The 19,865-nt window shown below is 36.8% G+C and overlaps 1 protein-coding gene across 1 annotated transcript in view; it reads right to left on the reverse strand.

Moving 5' to 3' along the window:
- Positions 1 to 243: 243 nt before the first annotated feature.
- LOC117326358 (FRAS1-related extracellular matrix protein 1-like) overlaps positions 244 to 19,865 on the reverse strand; it is a 65,886-nt gene continuing 46,264 nt past the window's right edge. Inside the window, 10 exon segments of the mRNA XM_033883069.1 lie at positions 244 to 3,904; positions 4,266 to 4,436; positions 4,789 to 4,939; positions 5,624 to 5,968; positions 6,284 to 6,393; positions 6,750 to 6,899; positions 7,294 to 7,496; positions 7,952 to 10,552; positions 11,141 to 13,074; positions 13,076 to 13,366. Of these exon segments, the coding sequence (XP_033738960.1) occupies positions 3,582 to 3,904; positions 4,266 to 4,436; positions 4,789 to 4,939; positions 5,624 to 5,968; positions 6,284 to 6,393; positions 6,750 to 6,899; positions 7,294 to 7,496; positions 7,952 to 10,552; positions 11,141 to 13,074; positions 13,076 to 13,366 (6,279 nt within the window). The 3' untranslated portion in view covers positions 244 to 3,581.

The raw sequence follows: 19,865 nt of genomic DNA on the forward strand, positions 1-19,865 counted from the left end.
TAACTAGAGTGTTTTGTAAAATGTCAGTATGTCTACCTTGTATCGCTGGGTTAGAAATATCCTACCAGAGTGGATTAACAGATAATATGCCTTGTTCGACTTTCTTGCCAGTTTAGCGCACGTGCAGGTGACTTAATGTATATTGTATACATATTGTAGAAATGAATCCCGATAGTGGCAGACGACAGACAGAGAAACTGTTCCTCCATTATAGTGATAGTGACATACCAACAAAAAGATAGATTGTTTGAAAATGTAGATTTATTTAATTGAATATCTGTAAGCAACATGATGCATTGTAAACAAATCGACATATTTGACAAATATAAACAACAACAATGATAAGTATTTTAATACGCGATATTTAACTTTTCACAATAATATACATTCTTCAGTAGCAATTTTATACATTAAATACATTTGTTTCACGTGAAAATATATATATATATATATATTACATCATTTTTATATACAGAAAAGACATTGAATGTAAACATAAATGTAACTCATGCAAATTCCGTTTACGTTTTGTCAAAAATATATGATGGATCCCATATATCTCGTGAATATTTAACTACAGCTTAAATACATATATTTTCGTGTCGTCACAAACACACTAATGTCACTAGCATGTCAAATAAATCTTTATTCACGGGTTTCTGTATTGATGGGGTAATTGATGGATAAGGATTGGAGAAAAACTGAATATTTATAAGAGTGTTTGCATTTATTAATCTACTTTCACATAAAGTATTTAAATGCATATGGGACTTAAATTAGACGAGGTTTGCTCTATTTTAATCGAGGTAAAAATTAGTGTACATGAATATCTGCTTTCTATGCCAAGATCTTCCTGGGAAATTAAACACTGTATTCTATCGTTGGTGGTTTGTCTTTTCAGAACCAGCATTCTTAATTTCAAACTGTGGTATTAGCAAACCGATTAAAATACAATGGACAAGAAATAAATCACTTTCTAATTGTTGTGCCGATTTGTTGCTTTTAATATCGAAATTTTAGGTTACAAGCAGTCAAAAGATAATAAGATTATTTTTGTTTGACATGGAATTCATAGATTGATTAAGTTATCGATCTTTCTGTAGGATTGTTTTGTGGTGGAAAAAAACAGAAAAAACCAACAAAAACAGACATCAGGATTGTCGCGGAGGAAATTATCACATAAGCTGAATACATGATTTTTAAAGAAGAAAAGACAGTTGTCCGTTTATTTATTTATCATCATTATATGTTTTAACTGGCGTTAAGGGGGTCTTTTGTCAAAGACATACATCAGAAATCAAAAGCATGTTAACAACATCTTATCATGTAACACAGTTTATCCATCATCACACTTTCATCAACTGTTACACAAATACAGCACTATTTAGAGATGCAATATGCATCCTGATAATATGTTTTAAGGGACATTTGTCATTTTTAAAGATTATTTCATAATGACTGATTTCGAAGATAAATTTGTAACTGTTGTATTTGAGTACACATATTTCCAACCATCAGAAACAATGAACATCAACAACTGACGTACATCAAAACACTTACTATTGTTTTTGTTAAAAGACAAAACTGTTCATATATATATATATATTCATAAGTATACCTTACGTCCATAAAACTGGAACAAAGCATCATCAAAGTATACCAGAAAACTATTCTGATTCTCACGGCGTTTATCACATAACTGCTGCTAAAAAGGGCTCACTGAAAAATAAAACATTGCACAAAAAGTCTTAATAAAATACCTTTTCACATGAAATGCGGTAGCTACACGAGACCACATTTATCAGAAATGCCACTGTTTGATTCAGTAATCCGGACAAGTACATGATGACCGTCATTCGTATTACTGGAAATACAGCTAAAGAGGAATTCGTTATATCGAAAAATATGCAAGGGATATATATCCCCAAATTGTTCTTATTAATGAAATTGAAATTCGACATGACGTTCTTTGGGTGATAAAAAGGCTAATTAAGTTCTGTTGACCTTTGTGATAAGCGATTTCCTGTTCCAATTAGCGATGGTTTTACCATCTAATAATTAAATTGATATTACTTGAAGTGAACCATTTGCTGATTGATGTAAATAGGTAAAATACGTTTTTTTCATATCTTAGAACTAATTTACTGACAATCTTGTCGTCGACACATTCTCATATCATCATTGTAAAGAATAACCTATTTTAATTTGAAATATCTATTGTTTTACTTTAAAGAAAAACCTGAGAATACCTGATTAAATAAATTATTGATTAGAAAATTTGATTAATTCAGAAAATGAAAAAGTTGAACACATTAGCATACAGATTTATAGAGTATAATGAATATTGAGTTGATATATTGCGTCATAAATTAAATGAAGTACAAGTACTAGCTAGCAGCCCAAGACACACATCCGCCTACTGGCTAGCGAACGACAGATTCAGAGTGGAGAAAATGTACGATTTTGTCATCATACATAACACGAGTTATCTACCGTCAGCCCGACTCCGTAAATTAGTTTACGGATCGAAAATATAATATATACATCCTTAAAATGAGGTTATAAATGTTTAAAATAAAAGTGTTTCGATCTTAGCAAGTCCGTACAGGGTATCAGAAGTATTGCGGCACGGCATCGTACAGCCATGTTTCACTGACCGTTGAAAGGCCCGAGTCGACTCACACGAAGGTCACTCAACGCTCCTGCCCGGATAAATGTCTGGCCTAGAAGAGAAGTTACGCAATGAACGTCTCCCTTATGTTGAAACACTTGTTCTGTGTAACATTGCACAAGACTTTCGTCTTACTTTCATCCCCGTTGGCGGATTTACTTAACCAGAATTCTGAAAGCGTAAAAAAGAAACGTCCTTCAATATGCTCATCAGCCTTGGGGAAGGATGTTTACACCTTGTGGAAAATCCATTGTTTTTTCTTATCGATTGCACAAATCATTAACGTCAGCTATCAAGTTCCTGCTTCCAACGATAAGTCAGTGTTAAGTTGTCTATAGACGTTCTCTCTTAATAGTAAAATCCTGAGAATGGAAGTTAATTATTTAAGCAAAAGAGAGAACACCTTCATTAACACCGCAGTGACTTATAAGCACTGGTAATAGTACCTCGCAAATGAAGTATACCTTCGCGATTCTGTGAATCGCACGAGTCCATGCACATCACACACAATACAGATTTTTGCCTCCTGGTAAAATAATTCAGGACATGTTTTTCCTGCTTTTCGGCAACACAACAAACCGCATCTTGTAATGATAGACTTTGAAGAATGTTTCCTTTCCAAGTAAATATGAACACTTTGGTTATGAATGTCCACAGGGACGTATAATCTTACTGATGTATGTAAGACTTTGTGTCCTATCATTCATCACTTAGGTCCATATAAAGATGCATCCTTTTCAGGAGGCCCGCAGATTCCAACTACATATAGTCATTGCCGAAGTCATCTACAAACATATCCCTTTCAATAACCGAGTTGCAAAATATTGCGTATCTTGTACACACGTTTCTCCTAGAACAGTACATATTCTTCTTTACAAAAGTACATACTAAAACCTAAAACAAAATCAGTTTAATTTGAAAACTGGTTTAGGAAGCCCCTCGATTTCCTATTCCGCCGTCCTCCTCGAGATATGTGACGTTTAGGATTTGTTCGCAATGACGTTATAGATGACGATTGTGAAGAAGATGAAGATATAAATTGTTCGCATATGAATCTTTTGGATGTTTTATCACATAGTTTGTTTTTCCATTTCCTTCTAGTGTTGACCAGTACACAGTTCTTACGATGTACCGTCCTTCTGATTCGCGGCCGACCACGTGCCCAGCGCGTGAAGCCCAGAGGCTCACCATTCACATATCTCCATATCTTGGCATTTGCTTTGTCGTTTAGTCCTGTTCAAAAAGAAAATTACAATCATTACCACTTTTCTATTCGTTTTGCATTTGTAATATAATTATACATATAATCATAATGTTTCAGTAAGATAATGTTGGCTTATATCGCATTTTCTTCTTATCATCAGAATTATTGATAATTATCACCAGAAATATTAAATTATTGTTAATGCCCCTAATAAGCGCCATTACTTTTAAGTAATGTTTCGTTTCCGTTTTGATAATTAAAATCATCAAAACGGAAAGCGACTTAGTTTGATAAAAAATGAAAATTCTAATGAAATTTTCTGATGATAAAGGAAGTAAAATACATCATTGAAACAGAATTAAGCCTGGAACGTGTATCACTAAAACGTACCTATCCAGAATGAGTTTTTGCCGACAAGCTTGAGCAGCCATTTGTAATGACGTTTGGAACGGACACTCGTAAGATGAGAGCTGTGTGATCCCTGGCAATGATGTTCGGAAGCTTCCCAGGACATTTTATTTTCGAAAAACTTGTAGCATCTTCCGTCATACTCGGACCAACCTGGGGATAGTTAAAGTTGATTTAGAATTATAAAAATAGAATATCAATAGATAAAGTTTATATACACAAAATTGCTTAAAACGTAATTCCTTTGTAGGATTAGTTTAGAACTATTTCGCTATAAACACGTTCGGCAATTGCTTTGTAGGATTAGTTTAGGCCTATTTCCCTATTAACACATTCGAGAATTGTAGAGAAACAAAACATTATTATTTTAAAGCCTTTAAATCATTAGCAAGATATAACAGGTAAATTACAATATCGTTCCACAACTACTACATATGTTTGGGTGTACAAGTTCATCAAATCACAGAAAAGCTAGTGCTGATATCACGACAGTATTAATCAATACCTTGTTGACATCTGGTTGCTTGCTCCGGTTGATCTTGGTTCGAGTCCGGGTTCCATGATTTCCAACTGGCGCCATCACATTTGTACATTCTCTGTGCGAACTCATCGAAGTGAAGCAAGCCTTTGGTGCTCTTGGCGCAAATCTGTGGTGCCTATAACAACGAAATGTCAAGGTGACGCATGGAGATAAAGGGCAAGACCAACCAGGGTAATAAAACGGAAACGTTTATCATTTAATAAAATCATCAAAGCACACCAGTTAAGTCCGATCCGTTTGATGTAACGATAACAAGATACGTGACATTTTATCTTGTCAAAATAAATTCAAATGAAAAGGTTGTATATCAACTTGTTGCGTCAAGGGATCTTATTATTTCAAGCAATTTACAGATCAAATGAAAAAGACACATTTTTGAATTTTCAATAACTGTAGCAAGCGCTGTGGTTTAGCTTCCTATATTCGACACCTTTTAATATTTTTTTCTGTTTGGGTTAGCGGGTTCTTTATTTTATCAGATAGCTAATTGCACATAAATCGCGATGACAGTCCACCACGAATTCAAAACATCCAATGATTTTGTAGGATTATAATACGCTATTACCAAAATTTTGACGAGTAACACTAAAAGATAAAGTAGATACCCACATTTGGATTGAGTCTCGCAGGAAAAGCATAATTCCAGAACATATACATCTAAAAAAAATCACTCTCACCCTTGAAGAATGCATTCGAATACATAAACTTTCACTAGATAAATTGATGTTTTATGGTATCCCTCATTTTGTATATTATTTTCTCGTTCATAATTTATTCACGGATTTATAATCTGTCATACCTGAATTTTCTGTGAAGCAGCCGGTAGGTTAGTGAATATCGATTCTGGATCTTGTGTTTGTTGATTAGATGTTTGTTGACTTTGTTTATTCCTTTTTGATTTCTTCAGATTTCCGTTCCTCCTCCTCTTTTTAGATCTACTCCTCCTTTTTCCTTTCCTTCCTTTCCTCTTTGTTGTTACTGTTTCGTTTTCATTGTTATTATTTTGTGTGCCAGCATGTTGTTGTGACGACCTCGATTTCGGTACTGACGATCTCGCCGCTGACGAGGATAACGTTTGTGCTGGGTCAGTGTTGTAAGTATTATCAAATGGACTAGAAGTGTCGATCGGATTGATATTATGAAACTGTAAAATACAAAACAGAAAACAATTGATAGTCAGTTTTTCTTTTCCCCTTACTTTTATCATATAACAATAACTAATTAGAGTTGTTTTGTATTTGTTTAAAATATAAGATAATTATCAACCAACCATTCATCAAGACCATAAATGTGAAATATGTACGCATAATAATTTTGCTAATTTAACAAACAATACAGAGTTAATTTTAAACGTTTATAATTATATTAAAGTGTTTTCAGTGTATTCTTTTCAATTAAGTTGATATATATATATGATGACTTAAATGTCATCTTAAATTTCTCATGTCAGTTTACTCACAGAGACAACCCTTTCCGTTTCTGCATTGACGTCACTTCCGGGGAGCAAGAATCCGTCGTTACTGTCAATGTTGTGTTTGCTAATCATGCCAAAATACTGGGGGCACTCTCCTGAAATAGATGAGGTCGGAGGATTGTACAACATGCTCATACACGAGACCTGTCGTCACGGAATATTTTACCTTTATATAACAAGCATTACTAGAAGCACTTGGCACCAAAACCGTTTATACATCAACAGCCAAGTATACTGAAATATGTCTGGTATGTACGAGAAATACGTTTTAATATATTATAGCAGAAGATGAAAGCAAAATCGAGTGTCAAAGCGAACGCTATAGTTTGTTCTTTTCTACGTCAGCAGCCCTGACCGTTCTACCAATCAACCTTGTATTTTAAAGATTTGATTAATTGTGATTTGAATTACAAATTTTAATTAATGACTTTATTTACGACATTTGTCTTACCATTGTCGGCATTAATGATACGGACACTGGCTTTACTGCTCTTCCCTAGCACAGCATTGACTGGTTCTTCAAGGGCGATTCGGAACTTCTCTGTATTCTCCAATAAATTATCGTCAGGTATCAAAACGTCCCAAGAGGCCCTGGCCACACCTATATAAGGTAAAATATAACAATGTTTATAGAAAACGTTAGTGTTTTCCATTGCAAACGTCATTACTTACCTATGTAAATATTTAGTCACAAAACAATAAACACCGGATGGTGTTTCAGCCAATAGAAAGAACAAATGAAAATTCAACTTCGGAAACAAAATATGATATGCTATTTTCTCCACTTAGCCAATATTTTCAGGTATACATGTACATAATTCAGAATGGATTCATGCAACTATGGATGTCGTATACAGTTATGACGTCATAAGAATGTTATTTTTTACGTCACATATGACGTAAGGACAATAGTTGTATTATTGCAGTGAAGAGTGATAACATTGCATGATAAATATAGTATATGGGATTTTACTCAACCCTAGAAAATGTCATACCTGGGTTGAACTGGACCTGTTGGGCAGTACTTGGAATGAAGTCTTGTCCATTCTTAGCCGACATGTCGAATACCTTGATGCCGACAAAAGCCATCTGGTCTATCGCCCCCTGTCGCACCAGGCCAATGCTTAGTGTACCGATATTCTCACAAACTATCATGCGGGTCTGGGTAAAACTAACGATCGACCATTTCAGAGAGAAACTGAAAATATAAATAACAACTTATAATCTACGTTTACAAAAAAAACAAAAAAAACAACAACAACAACACATGTTCATTTTGAAAGGCATAATTGTTTAGAAACAGAAGGCGCCATAGCTAAGTCCAGAAAATTCAAGTGTTTTTTTACATCCCCTTATATGTACTTTTAGCATTTAGGCCGATAAAATATTTTGTAACTCTCCATAAAGATTTTTACACAGATTGTCCCTTGCAGCACTAACGTGTCCCAGAAGGACATAGCAGCTGTTGACGCAGTTTCTAAACCATGGGTGACATGTACTTTTCAAATTTTTCTATGTTCTGCTACATAAAATTATGCAGGGTATTAACTAGAAAATCAAAATATCAAAGAATACCAAGCGAAATCCTGTTTTCCATTAAATACATACATAAATAGCGATTAGCAACTTAAAACTTAAGCCAGTTACACTTACACTTGGTTATCCAGGGTGTTGCCTCTCGAGTCCATCACACGGAACATAAAGGAATCATTTGTGGCCCTTGTCCTTGAGTTTAGTACATAGCGTAGGTCATTATCGTTCAAGTCCTCTTGTGAAAACTTTCGTCGTATGTAACGCTTTGTCGCTGTATTTTCGATTTGCCCGTGTAGTGGTCGTTTCGTCATAATGTACATCAAGTTCTCGTTGTCTGTGTCAGAATCCACTACCTTTAAATTTCGATTATTCAAACGGAATCCGTATTTCCCTTTTCCAAAATGTTCGAGGACTTCGGGATGATTTGAGACCAATAATTTCGGGGCATCGTTAGCGATGGGCTTTACAAAAACGCTACAAATGACAGGTGTGAGCTGTAAACTACCGTTAACGAGGAACCCGCTGTGTTTTCCGTCACTTAGACTGAATAAGAAATTGTCCAAACCGGCATGTGAGCCGTAACTTTCATACACGACATGTCCTCTTTCTATGTCTAGTTGTGTGAAGGACTGGGTTATGACAATCCCGCGGTTATACAGCAGACCGAAGGTTGGAGGTTTCGCCAATAAGTAGGTAACGTTCATATCTGCCGTGTCTGGATCTTGAGCTCTCAGAAGATTTTGCGATAATATGACCTCTCCACCTTGTACCACCTCTATAAGATTATTTGTGATTAAAGAAGGAAGAACTCGGTCCAGTGGTTCAATGTTGATCCTGAATTCGCCATCTTTGGCCTCGCTCAAGCCATTGGTGACGGTGAAAGTAAACGAATCATCTGTGATGTCACTCTTGGTTAAATGGTTATATACGATTCTCTGAGCAGCAAGGTCCATTTGTGTGAAGCTACTTATACTAACCAATGGTCTGTCTATGTACTCTATCTGTCCTAGAATAGGTGGTCGAATAATGGCGAAAACTATTTCGTCAACTTTTGTACTTTCATCCGTCGCACTTAAACATGTTGTAGCGATAACGGTTTTGTCCCCTTCTCTCACGTCTAATCCTTTGTTAAGTAATGCCAGGTTCGTTTTCATCGAGTTTCTTATAAGAATTTCAAATGTTTCAATTTGCCTGTTGTTGATACCGTCTGTTAACATAAATTGGAAGCTGTCAGTTTCAGCATTGCCCATACTACTTGTATGGATATACCGGATCCTGTTCATATCGATATCATGCTGTGTAAAGTTCATCCTTTCCGACATATCTTCGCACTCAGATGACCTCGCAGGTGTAAACGGATCGGTACAGAACTGCAGGAATCCCTTCCTCGGTACTGTGGCCAGAACATAATAAACCTCGTTCTCGCTGTTATCTGGGTCTATAGACTGTAAGACAATGCTAGAGATGAGCCCGTAGTCGCCATACTCGATCTGCAGGCCGGCGTTCTTCGTGACCTCAGGAACCTCGTCATTAATTGGAGTTATTGTTATGTTGCATATCCTTTTCACCTCGTATCGTCCATCCGACACCGTCACCGCAAATCTATCCCTAAAATTCTCCGAATGATCGTGTCTATATTTCAGTTGCATGCCGCTGTGAAGTTCATCAATTGTGAAGTCCTGAACAGCTGATTCAATGTTGCCGTTCTGTGTATGTAGCAATACTACTATATCCCCGTGTTCGGGCTCCTGCGATATGGACAAGGTGATTGGGTCCTTAGGCATGTCCATATCAATCGCATCTATCATTGTCTGGTCAATAAGCATACTGTCCCCTTCATTAAGATGCATATCCTGTATCATTAAATCAGGCACCTCGTCGTTTTGCGGATCTATCCGAATCACAAACGTCGCCTCTTCCGATTTAAGTGTTCCGTCTGTAGCGTACAACGTGAATTCGTCATAAACTGGTTCCACGCCTCTATGAGTCGCCTGAACATAGCTGATAGTCTCGTCAATCACATCCTGAAGTTTAAATGACATAATGCGTCTTCCGGTGTTACTTTTCTCAGACCCTGGACTCGGTTTTACATTTTCTATATATCCCCATTGTGGCTGATTGACTATGAAGAACTGGATGTCCTCTGGAGGAGTATCCGGATCCTTGGCTGTCAAGACGTCGGGTACAATCTCGAAACTACCTCCTTCAGCCACATGTACCTGCTCGCCAGTGATGATAGTGGGGCGAGAGTTGTCGACAGGTGTTATCGTAATGTTTAAGTCATAGTATGGTAGGTCTGCGGTACCCATGTACCTTTGGTCTGATACTATAAGCGTCATGGAATCTTTCAGAACCGTCGTACCGATCTCTCCTCCAGTGTGAATATACTTCACCATCCTGTTTTCCACGTCTTGTTGAGTGAACTTTACTGTGGGTCGATCATCCAGACGAAGGATCCCGTATTTTGGCTGTTTGACAATAAGGAACACGAGCTCGTTGTCATTTGTGTCGTCATCAGTGGCTGAAAGGACCTGAGGAGATATAACCACCTCGCTCCCCTCGGACACGATTAGTCGTGGCCGTAGGTTGTCGCGGAGTTGGGGTGCTTGGTCGTCCAGTGGTACGATTTCCACGGAAAACACTTTGGTAACCCTGTTATCATTATCTGACAGCGTTAACGTAAAGGTATCCTGCGTACCCTCTGCTCCATCATGGATATACCTGTGAAATATAAAGTCATAAAGACGTATTTATTATTCCATTGTACAGGTATTACATAAAATATAAACCACATATCGTATCATGATCGCGTTTTGGTTGCTCACATGCTACTTATAAATTGTCTGCATATACAGGTTGTGCGTAATGAGATATATATACTGTAAATATAATATATTTGGCGTATTCAAATTTTAGAGCATTTCCAAATTTTTACAGATTAGTGCATTTACAAATTTGCGCCCCAAAATTATTTTGCAAAGAAACTACAATTAGCATAATCATAATTTAGCGTCATGCTTCTAGCGCGAAAATCGCTAGAATAAGATTACCACTAAAATATGCACGTTTACAGTGAATTGTTTTGTTAAACGTTATTAATGGGTATTACTGAACAACAATCCACTTGTATTTAACCATATTCGGACCTCACATAAAAGTCTAAATGAAAAAAGAACAACAGCAGATGAGGATATTTACAATGATGCTGTGATATGGAAAACGATATTATTTTTATACAAAATAAAGAAATATATATGATACTTGGCATCATCTTTGTTTTGTTTTGTTTTTGTTTTTGTTTTTATTTACCTGACATTCTTACTCCTTAAGTCCTGTATCTGGAATGTTCCTCCTTCGTTGAGAGTTATCCCTCCTTTCTGTAATACCCCGAAATTTGGCACTTCATCTAGGATAAACTCGAGATCAGAGTCCCGAGTATCAGAATCTGTAGCCGATAACTGATTTACTGACAGGCCCAAAATGCCGCTCTCCTCAACAAGAAGTTTGCTGGTAACAAAAGCTGGCGGTTGGTTATTGACAGGTTGAACATCAATTTCAAAATATTGTCCGAGCACTTGGTTTCCGCTAGAATCTTGTACAGTGTATACAAATCTCACAAGTCTTGCTTCTGGACCAATGTCATCCAGAGGAGGCATGTAGGCAATTTTCATATGGTTGATATCGGCTTGTTTGAAAGTCTGCACTGCAGGGATAGAGGCGTTCTTAGATACCATTGTCAAATTATGCGTCTCGATAAGTCGTCCGGCGTCTTCGAAACCGGAATTGTAAACAAAGAATGGCGGCGATGTTATGATATACGTTAGTTCGTTATTTTCTGTTTCGACATCGGTGTACTCCAGCTCCGCCTTAGTGATGTAGGCAACATCAGTCTCCGACACATGGATCAATCTCGTCGCTTGTGGAGCCAGTTGTGGCGGATTTTCGTGGACTGGATTTATTGTGATGTGGAATGTTTCAATTACTGATCTATTGGGAGGGTCTTCATGATCTCGAACTTTGAATTGAAAAGAATCGGCAAATACTTCATGACCAAAATGATGATAATAAATTTGTCCTTTCAACAGATCTCTTTGTACAAACTTGTTTATTCTTGTCCCCGTGTCTCCGGGTCTCAGTCTACGGATGATCTCCCCTGCTTTAGGTGGATGTGTGATAATGAAAACTATGTTCCTGTCAACAGAGTCGGTGTCGTGAGCTAGCAGCAATTCCGTAGTGAATGGTTTCGTATCGCCCTCATTGATGTCCATGTCCACATTGTTGATGATGTAAGGTGGGCTGTCGTCTTTCGGGATAATAGTGATGGGGAAGTTCACAAGAACTGTGTTGACGCCGTCACTGATTCGGAAAGCAATAAAGTCCTTGGTCGTGTCACTGTCGTCATGGTAATAAATCACAGATCTCCTCTGGATATCCTGCATGGTGATTGCGATTGCGCGGCGGCCATTGATCTCGAGCCTACCATACTTCAGTCCGCCTGTAACATACAACCTAACCCGGTTCAGGTTGTCTCTGTCCACGATCTGTAAATCGTCCGTGGTGATAGCTCGTGATTGACCTTCAAGAAGGACAAGTCCCTTGTTAAAAGACACACGCGGTGCGTTCGTTGCAGACGCTCGAACAGCCAGATGAAGTGTAATCGGCATACTCTCAGAAAAATGGCTATCAAAAACCACAAATTCTGCCTCGTAAACCCGTTTGTTTGTGTTGATACTAGAATCTGGTGGTTGGTAGGCGATTCTATGATTTTCCAAGTCTTCTTGCTTAAACGACGTGATTATTGTTGTGTGGTCATCCAGGCTTACAAAGAAGCCCTCGTCCTCTGCTGGTGGTCGACTAATGTTGTAAATAAGTTTATCATTAGGTGTTTCGTAGTCCTCTGCTGCTATCACACCCGGGATTATTGTTGACAGTACAAACTGATCAACATCCATCATGTACATACTCATGAAGGACGAACGAGGCGGAGTATTGGGGATAGCACCTTTGATGTGTATAGGCAAGAAGTAACTCTCAATTATCGTCTCCTCGCTTAGTGACGGGTCATTTAGTTCAACCGTCAAAGGGAGATAATCCACATCCGGACTTGGTCCTCTTAAGTGTTCATAGTGGAGATGCATGTACATGAATTCTCGGCAGGTTCGCTTTATTGCATTCACACTTTCCCTTGTCTCACCGATAACAATTTGTCCAGCAATGGGCCATTGTGATTTATACTTAGAGAAAGGACACCTCACAAGTAACATTTTGAATTCCGCTGTGGTAGAACCGAATGACAGAAGCATTAATGGTGTTTGAAATTCCGTTAAATTCGGGGACCACTACTGACCGTAATCCTCGGGTCAACACGACTCTACTTGTAGCATTAACGATTTCAACGTGCATGTAGAAAGTCTCGGACTCGGTCACAGTCGGCGTAAACCGGTAGACAGTTAGCTTGACGGTATCCTCTCTCAGTAACGGCGACCCACTGTGTGTATATTTGATGGTATTGGGTAAGTAGTCACAGTCAAAGATCTGAAATGACAGGCATGAGAAACACATTAACGAATTACCGTAAATCATATAAGAAAGGTAGATGAATGATTTTCTTTGTTGGTGGGACACTTGGTTTTCCAAAGACAAAATATAAAAAAACAAATTTTCAATATATTCTACTTACGCAAATAATAATAATGACGTCATATTGGTGACGTAATTTGTTCAACGTACATTAAAATTTAGTGGTACAAAACTTTTATGCAACTATGAGAACATGAACTATTATCAGTACAGAAAACGTCAACGAAAAGGATGGGACAAATAAAGAAATGCACATTTAATACATTCATGTCTTCATCAGCATTACTGATATATATATATATATAGACGACATTGTAACATAGCCGGCCTGTCAAGTGACGAGCGTAAATTATTCGCGTTTAAGCACCTTATAAAATGTCGTTATCGTACGCATTGCTTTAATGAAAACGCACTGTGATGACATGATTTCAAGGTCGTTAGAGAAAGCGATTGCCTTTGTCTCGTCCTATTGATTAGCTGGTACGTACTAGGCCATTTCAATCCCGCTGTGATCCATCTTGACATACGGGAATGTATGGTCGCTACGTGATAGCCTCCGCATCATTTGTACAATTGTATATTTATATACATTATTTATTTGAATCCATTTGGGTAAACTAAACACGTCTCGGTGGTAAGCAAGACCAGCACACTGTGGAATGGTCGGATGTGGCTGGCGTGATACTCTTAAAGGGACATGTTCCCAAAGAAGTCCCCTTCAGTGCGGATAACTGTAAATGATATTTGCTTTTGAATCTTTTCAAAATCGAATCTGCAAATGTGACAAACTCTACAATCAGCATGTTCACCCCTCTTGGATTAATAATTGAATATCTTTAAGAACAAGTAACTTCAATATCCTCTGTCTCTGGTGTTAATGTTATAAGTTTTTAAGGGGTCAAAGTTTCGCTAGAGTTATATGAGGGCGAGTGTAAAATAGACACCAACAGCGAAAGTCGCATGATGCCGTCGCCGATGAAGCTATGAATTATTGTGTATATTTGAAAATTTAACGCTGAATGGTAACCGATGTCAGCAGACATACAGCTTTAAATGTCATTTTCTATCAATAAGTTCGATACATGAAACACATAACATCTGCGAATTTTAACTAAAAAGCAGTTGCGTTTTACACAATAAAGACACAAAAACGAAAGAATACCAGAAAATGGTTATAGTCAATCCCATTCAACCACATATATATGTGTATTTGGTACGGTATAAATGTCGACATACAGAACTATCAAACCGTCCCACGTCGCTTTAAACATTGGTAGGTTACGCAAGTCTATTGACGGGATCTGTAATTAATAAATACTCTACGTGAACGAATAGCTGGATATGTTTGTCGTAGGTAGGGGGAGTTTCCGAGGGAGGAGGGCATGTTTGGTCGTGGTAGCTGCAGGTGTTCCTCAGGTAAATCGCTGGTCGGAACAGGGTTATCAGCGAGTGGGAGAGTAACACACACTACCAAATACACAAAGGGTTTCTGTATTAAGTTATAAATTAGCATGTGAGAAGGTCATATATTTAACTAAGGAGGAAAGTTGGTACATATTGCATATAAACCGTTATGAATTAATTTATCTTGATTAGCTTGATATATATTGATGTTATGAAATAATTCATTACTTATCTACAATACTTATATATGGCCTATATCCAGTTTATACAATTTTGTGACTAAGTATCATAGACTTAAATGTTTGACTAATAAAATTATTACAAATGTTTATCTTTATGTATATTAGATAAAAAGATAATAAATAAATATATAGATATAGATATAAATGATATTTCTCCATCTGTATTATACAGTTAGAATGTTAAAGACAGCTGATCGAGTTTCAGCGAGAAAAGGCGTGAGGCAACTGTGCTCTCTACTGATACACGTTACATATAGCAGCCTAAGATACAGTACTGTACAGAGTGAGGCACTAAGATTCTAATACACAATCAGCATTCCATGGCACGCTCAAATCTCACATCCAGGTACAGTAGAACATTAATAAAAAAACAAAAACATAGACTAACAGCAGAAAGGAACTAGAACAGATATTTTCAGTAAATTTTGCTATATAGTTATTTGCATTGTACTCTGAGCGAGGAATCCAGCACCTAATTTGTAAGGGTCAATTTGAAGAACGCAAACACATTCATAGTTATCATATAATTAAACGCAACGCATTTTCATTTGACATCTTCGTTTTAACTTCCTGTGAATGTAGCATGTGAGAGGTTACATAGAAAATAAATGTCGGCTTTAAAACTATTAAAATGTGGGCACTCTACTTGTGTGGTATAATGTTACTTCGTATTTCAATCAAATATTTACGACTAAAAGCTTGTTTTCGTTACACTTTCGGGTTTAATGCGTTAGGCTGCATCAGATAAGCTCCGATCGTTTAGTGAATATGCAAATTTGATCGATCACCTGTACTCTAAAAAGTGAAATGAAAGTAAAACCCAATTAAATTTCTAAGGTTGTGATCAATTTCTTGATTTGCAGGCAATAAAATGTTTTTGCGATGAAAAATTTAAATTTCTGTATCGAAGATACCAAACGTTGAGCACTATAACATAGATGTTTGAATAATTGATAGCGTTCGATTTTTAGGATACAAAGAAATGGAATTGAGATCAAAGCGAAGCCTCGTATGCCGGTCATGTTACTCAAGCTACTGATGGGGGAATCGCATGTCGGTAGTCAGTTGTTATGGTTCAGCCATAATAAGGAACCTTATTTGAAAGTCAAACGAGTCCATAAATAATTTAGATGTTGTAACGTGGCCGATTCTTACGTTATCAAACAAGTAGTTAATGCACGTAATGACATAGAAAAGGTGTTGTTGTTTTTTGTTTCTTTCATGAAAACGTCTGTCTGTCTGTCCGTCAGCAAGTCAGTTTGTCTGTCTGCTTATCTGTCCTGGTCGGGGTTCGTCCCTCAGTGCTATTTGCATAATGAAGAAAAAGATTGCTTCAAAATATGGACATATAACTTTGGTCATTCTTTCTCAGTTGGGTTCAAGTTCAAGTCAAGTTCAAGTTCATTAAGTTCTTTGAGTTAAACAGATTATCAAATATATACACGTGCTACCATGTATTTTTAAAACTGATATTAATTCTTCATAAAAGGGTTAGGATATACCGAAAACCAAAATCTCCGCACAAATACAAAAAAAAAAAAAAAAAATAAATAAATTATCACATGTTTAGCCATTTCGGTGGAAGATATAATTTCTCCTTACAGAAAGTTGTTTTTTATAGAAACAAATACCCTACGTCGTGTACATGCATTAAGTGTACGAGACTGTGTCTGGTATAAACTAAATTTAAGATGGAAATCCATGTAGGGATAAATTTCCCCTTCACTTACTCTATCATTATCGGCCTACAGCATTTACACGCCCAGAGCGAAACAGCCATTATCGTAAATACGCCGGATACGGGATTAGCTTTTGCAAAGAGTTTAAGCAAAGCGATTTATTGCTCGCCAACCCTATACGTTTTGGAGTTAATGTATAGTTCGCCTAATTGTATACTAACGATAAATGCATCACTAATTGGCTATCAGGACTGCACACATTCTCCTCTGTTTTATTTAGACTCAATTTGCCTGGTGACCGGATCAGATTTAACGAGAAAGCCGTTGGTTATAAAACTTTGCTCGCGTAAGGTGGAAACTGGTCTTAAAACGTCGCTGGTTTTCTTTGTGTTCCCGTATTGGTTCTAGAATGATTATTTTGTTTTCAGGAAATCCATAAGATTATTTTCCTATTGATGCTTTCATTAATATCCGAAGCATGTTCTGAAAGTCTTAATTTAAGAATATTTTAGAGGCCTCGTAAAATATATATCACGTTATTTGTTAATGTGTTAGTTTGTCGATGGTAGATAAACTAAAATATACTCCGCGGGATTCCGTCCGTTAAGTTACGGGTAAACACTTCATGACATTTATGGCTTAGTGGTTAGTGGGATCGGTTGGTCACAATAACGGTATGGGTGCAATGACTTCACACGTGATTTCGAAATTATACAGATGTCAACGGTTCAGCATATCCCTACTCTTATTAAAAAGGTAGTGTATTTCTTTGAAAAGGCTGACAGAATCGGTGAAAGTGGGGAAAAACAAATTTATTAATCTGCAAACTGGATAATCACCATTTATTCTAAATGCTCTCATTTTTTTCAAAGCGATATCATGTTCCAATATTTCAATTTTCTACCTGCATTTACAACCCCGGTAGATTGACAAGTTCAAGTTGAAAATTTAGAAAATGCAAATACATTAGCGTAAATCAAAGGGTGGTGACCGAATAAATTTTGGCTGTAATAGATATGAATGATAAAAAAAATCTACACGATCAACTTTTCACACACGCAAGAAAATGCATCTAAATAAACACAATTACTGCTAAAAATAAATGATCTGCACGTAAGCACATTTACCTGTACAGCAACAGGTGTACGATACAGGTGGGTAGGTAAGAATTACTTACAAAACTTAAACAGTTGAGTGTTATAAAGTCAACTCAGTACACTTTGGTGGTCATTACTGTTATCGCTTGCGACAATAAAATTATTATCAAAATGCATACAAAGTAACATGGGTAGCTTTAAAAGGCCTTTCTCTCGTGGATATTCAATAGGTTTTTGAAAAGGGTATTTTAAATCTATAAGTTCAAGTAAACACACCAAGGCAGACCTTTTTTATAGTTCAATACAACATCGTTGGAACATTGCAGGTGTTTCTGTACAAAACGCTGACATAACGAAGTTAATTGTTAAGATGTATTTTTTTCTCATAAATCAAAAACTTGTGCAAGACTTTGAGTAACAGGTATGTTTACAACAGGTGAGTGATTGCTGGTTTTACACCTTCCCAAAAAACGAAGGTTGGACTTTATGATGATCATTTCAATTAAATGATACCGACATATACAAAATAAAAAAACATAAAACGCTAGCTAGAATTAAAACCCGTTTTTAATGTAAATTTCTTTTTAAAACTTACTCAGTAGCATACGGAGTGTATATGTATTCTAGTCATGGATTTATACAAGCTTTGTGATGAAGCAGATTTTCTATCTCTCTTGCCGAGTTTTTAGTACAATGGTATTGCATACATATCAAACATTTTGATGACTTTTAGCCGAACTTTCATTATACGTGTTGACCGATGACAATAGCTTATTTTGTGGTGCGATACCTCACGCGCTCTTTGACAAATGTTCATTTCAGTCGGCATTGTAAATATAATACTGGCGTTACCCACACGATGGCTACGTGTATATCCGTAAAACTCCAATATTGACACATGCGCACAATTAAATATCATAGCGATACAATAAAAAACTTATATTTGTCATTAAATTACGAAATGCAATATGCCCACCCGTGGTCCCCTTCAAAGGTTCAATCAACGATCCCCGGCCAGGCATGGGAGGGGACCCCCACTCCGCTTATTTACAATAGAGACTATCCCGGATAGTACTTCATAGTTGTACTGTGTATGTTTCATTTAGTACAATACAACATTATTACGTAGATATATCTAATCATTTGGTATCAATTAATCACGAAGTGGTCACCTAGCTAGCTTCTAATCATTTCTGTGATAAGATGTTTGAGCCTCCAGCAGAGATATGTAAAATATACAAGATAGGAATTATCAGACTTCAATTAAGCGACCGGAGTTTTTCCCCATGGTTTTCAACCGTCCATTCATTTTGTTGAAATTTTCCAGACGCGACCAGACAAGGGCTAATTTCATCGTGCTCTTTCATGGCATATTCTACTTTTTAAAACTGATTTAAAAAATATTTTGGCTAATGTTCTTGTCTTTGTGGTTTTTGTTTGTTTGTTTGTTTTTTTTTTTTTTATTTATTTATTTACTTTTTGGGGGGGGAGGGGGCGGATGGAGGGGTGGAAGGGTGTGTGTGTACTATTAATGAATTACTTAATTGATACCTAAAAAGCTTTAAATACATAGAACAATCTTCTTAAAGATCCCATCATGTCTCTCAAAAGGAAACTTTAGAACAACTTTTGTTTAATCTTTGAAACAGGAAGGGCTTCAAATTGGGGATGATACAAATTTCAAAGTTGGGCGGAAAAGGTATTAAGCTAAACGGTTGATGAAACATAGCGCGATGCTCTTACAGGATTTTAATTCCGGCGAAACTCTTATTTATTGCTTGACTTTAAAAGCTTGTCCTGAATGTAAACTCTGCCAGATGGTATGTAGGTTGGCGTGAATACCTGGCGGTGTCTAACACGAGATGGGGTCAAGTTAAATCGGCGATAAGTTTCACCTACAACAAATCTTAAACGTAATTTGGATATTCGTTATTATGTTAGGTCAAATTTGAATTCAACTGAAATTATTTTATTTCATAGATGAAATCGAATAGACTTAGAGGCCAGTTAGATGAAGTATGTGTATAATGCT

Source organism: Pecten maximus, chromosome 4 (genome assembly GCF_902652985.1).
Source record: "Pecten maximus chromosome 4, xPecMax1.1, whole genome shotgun sequence".
NCBI classification, from domain to species: Eukaryota; Metazoa; Mollusca; class Bivalvia; order Pectinida; family Pectinidae; genus Pecten; species Pecten maximus.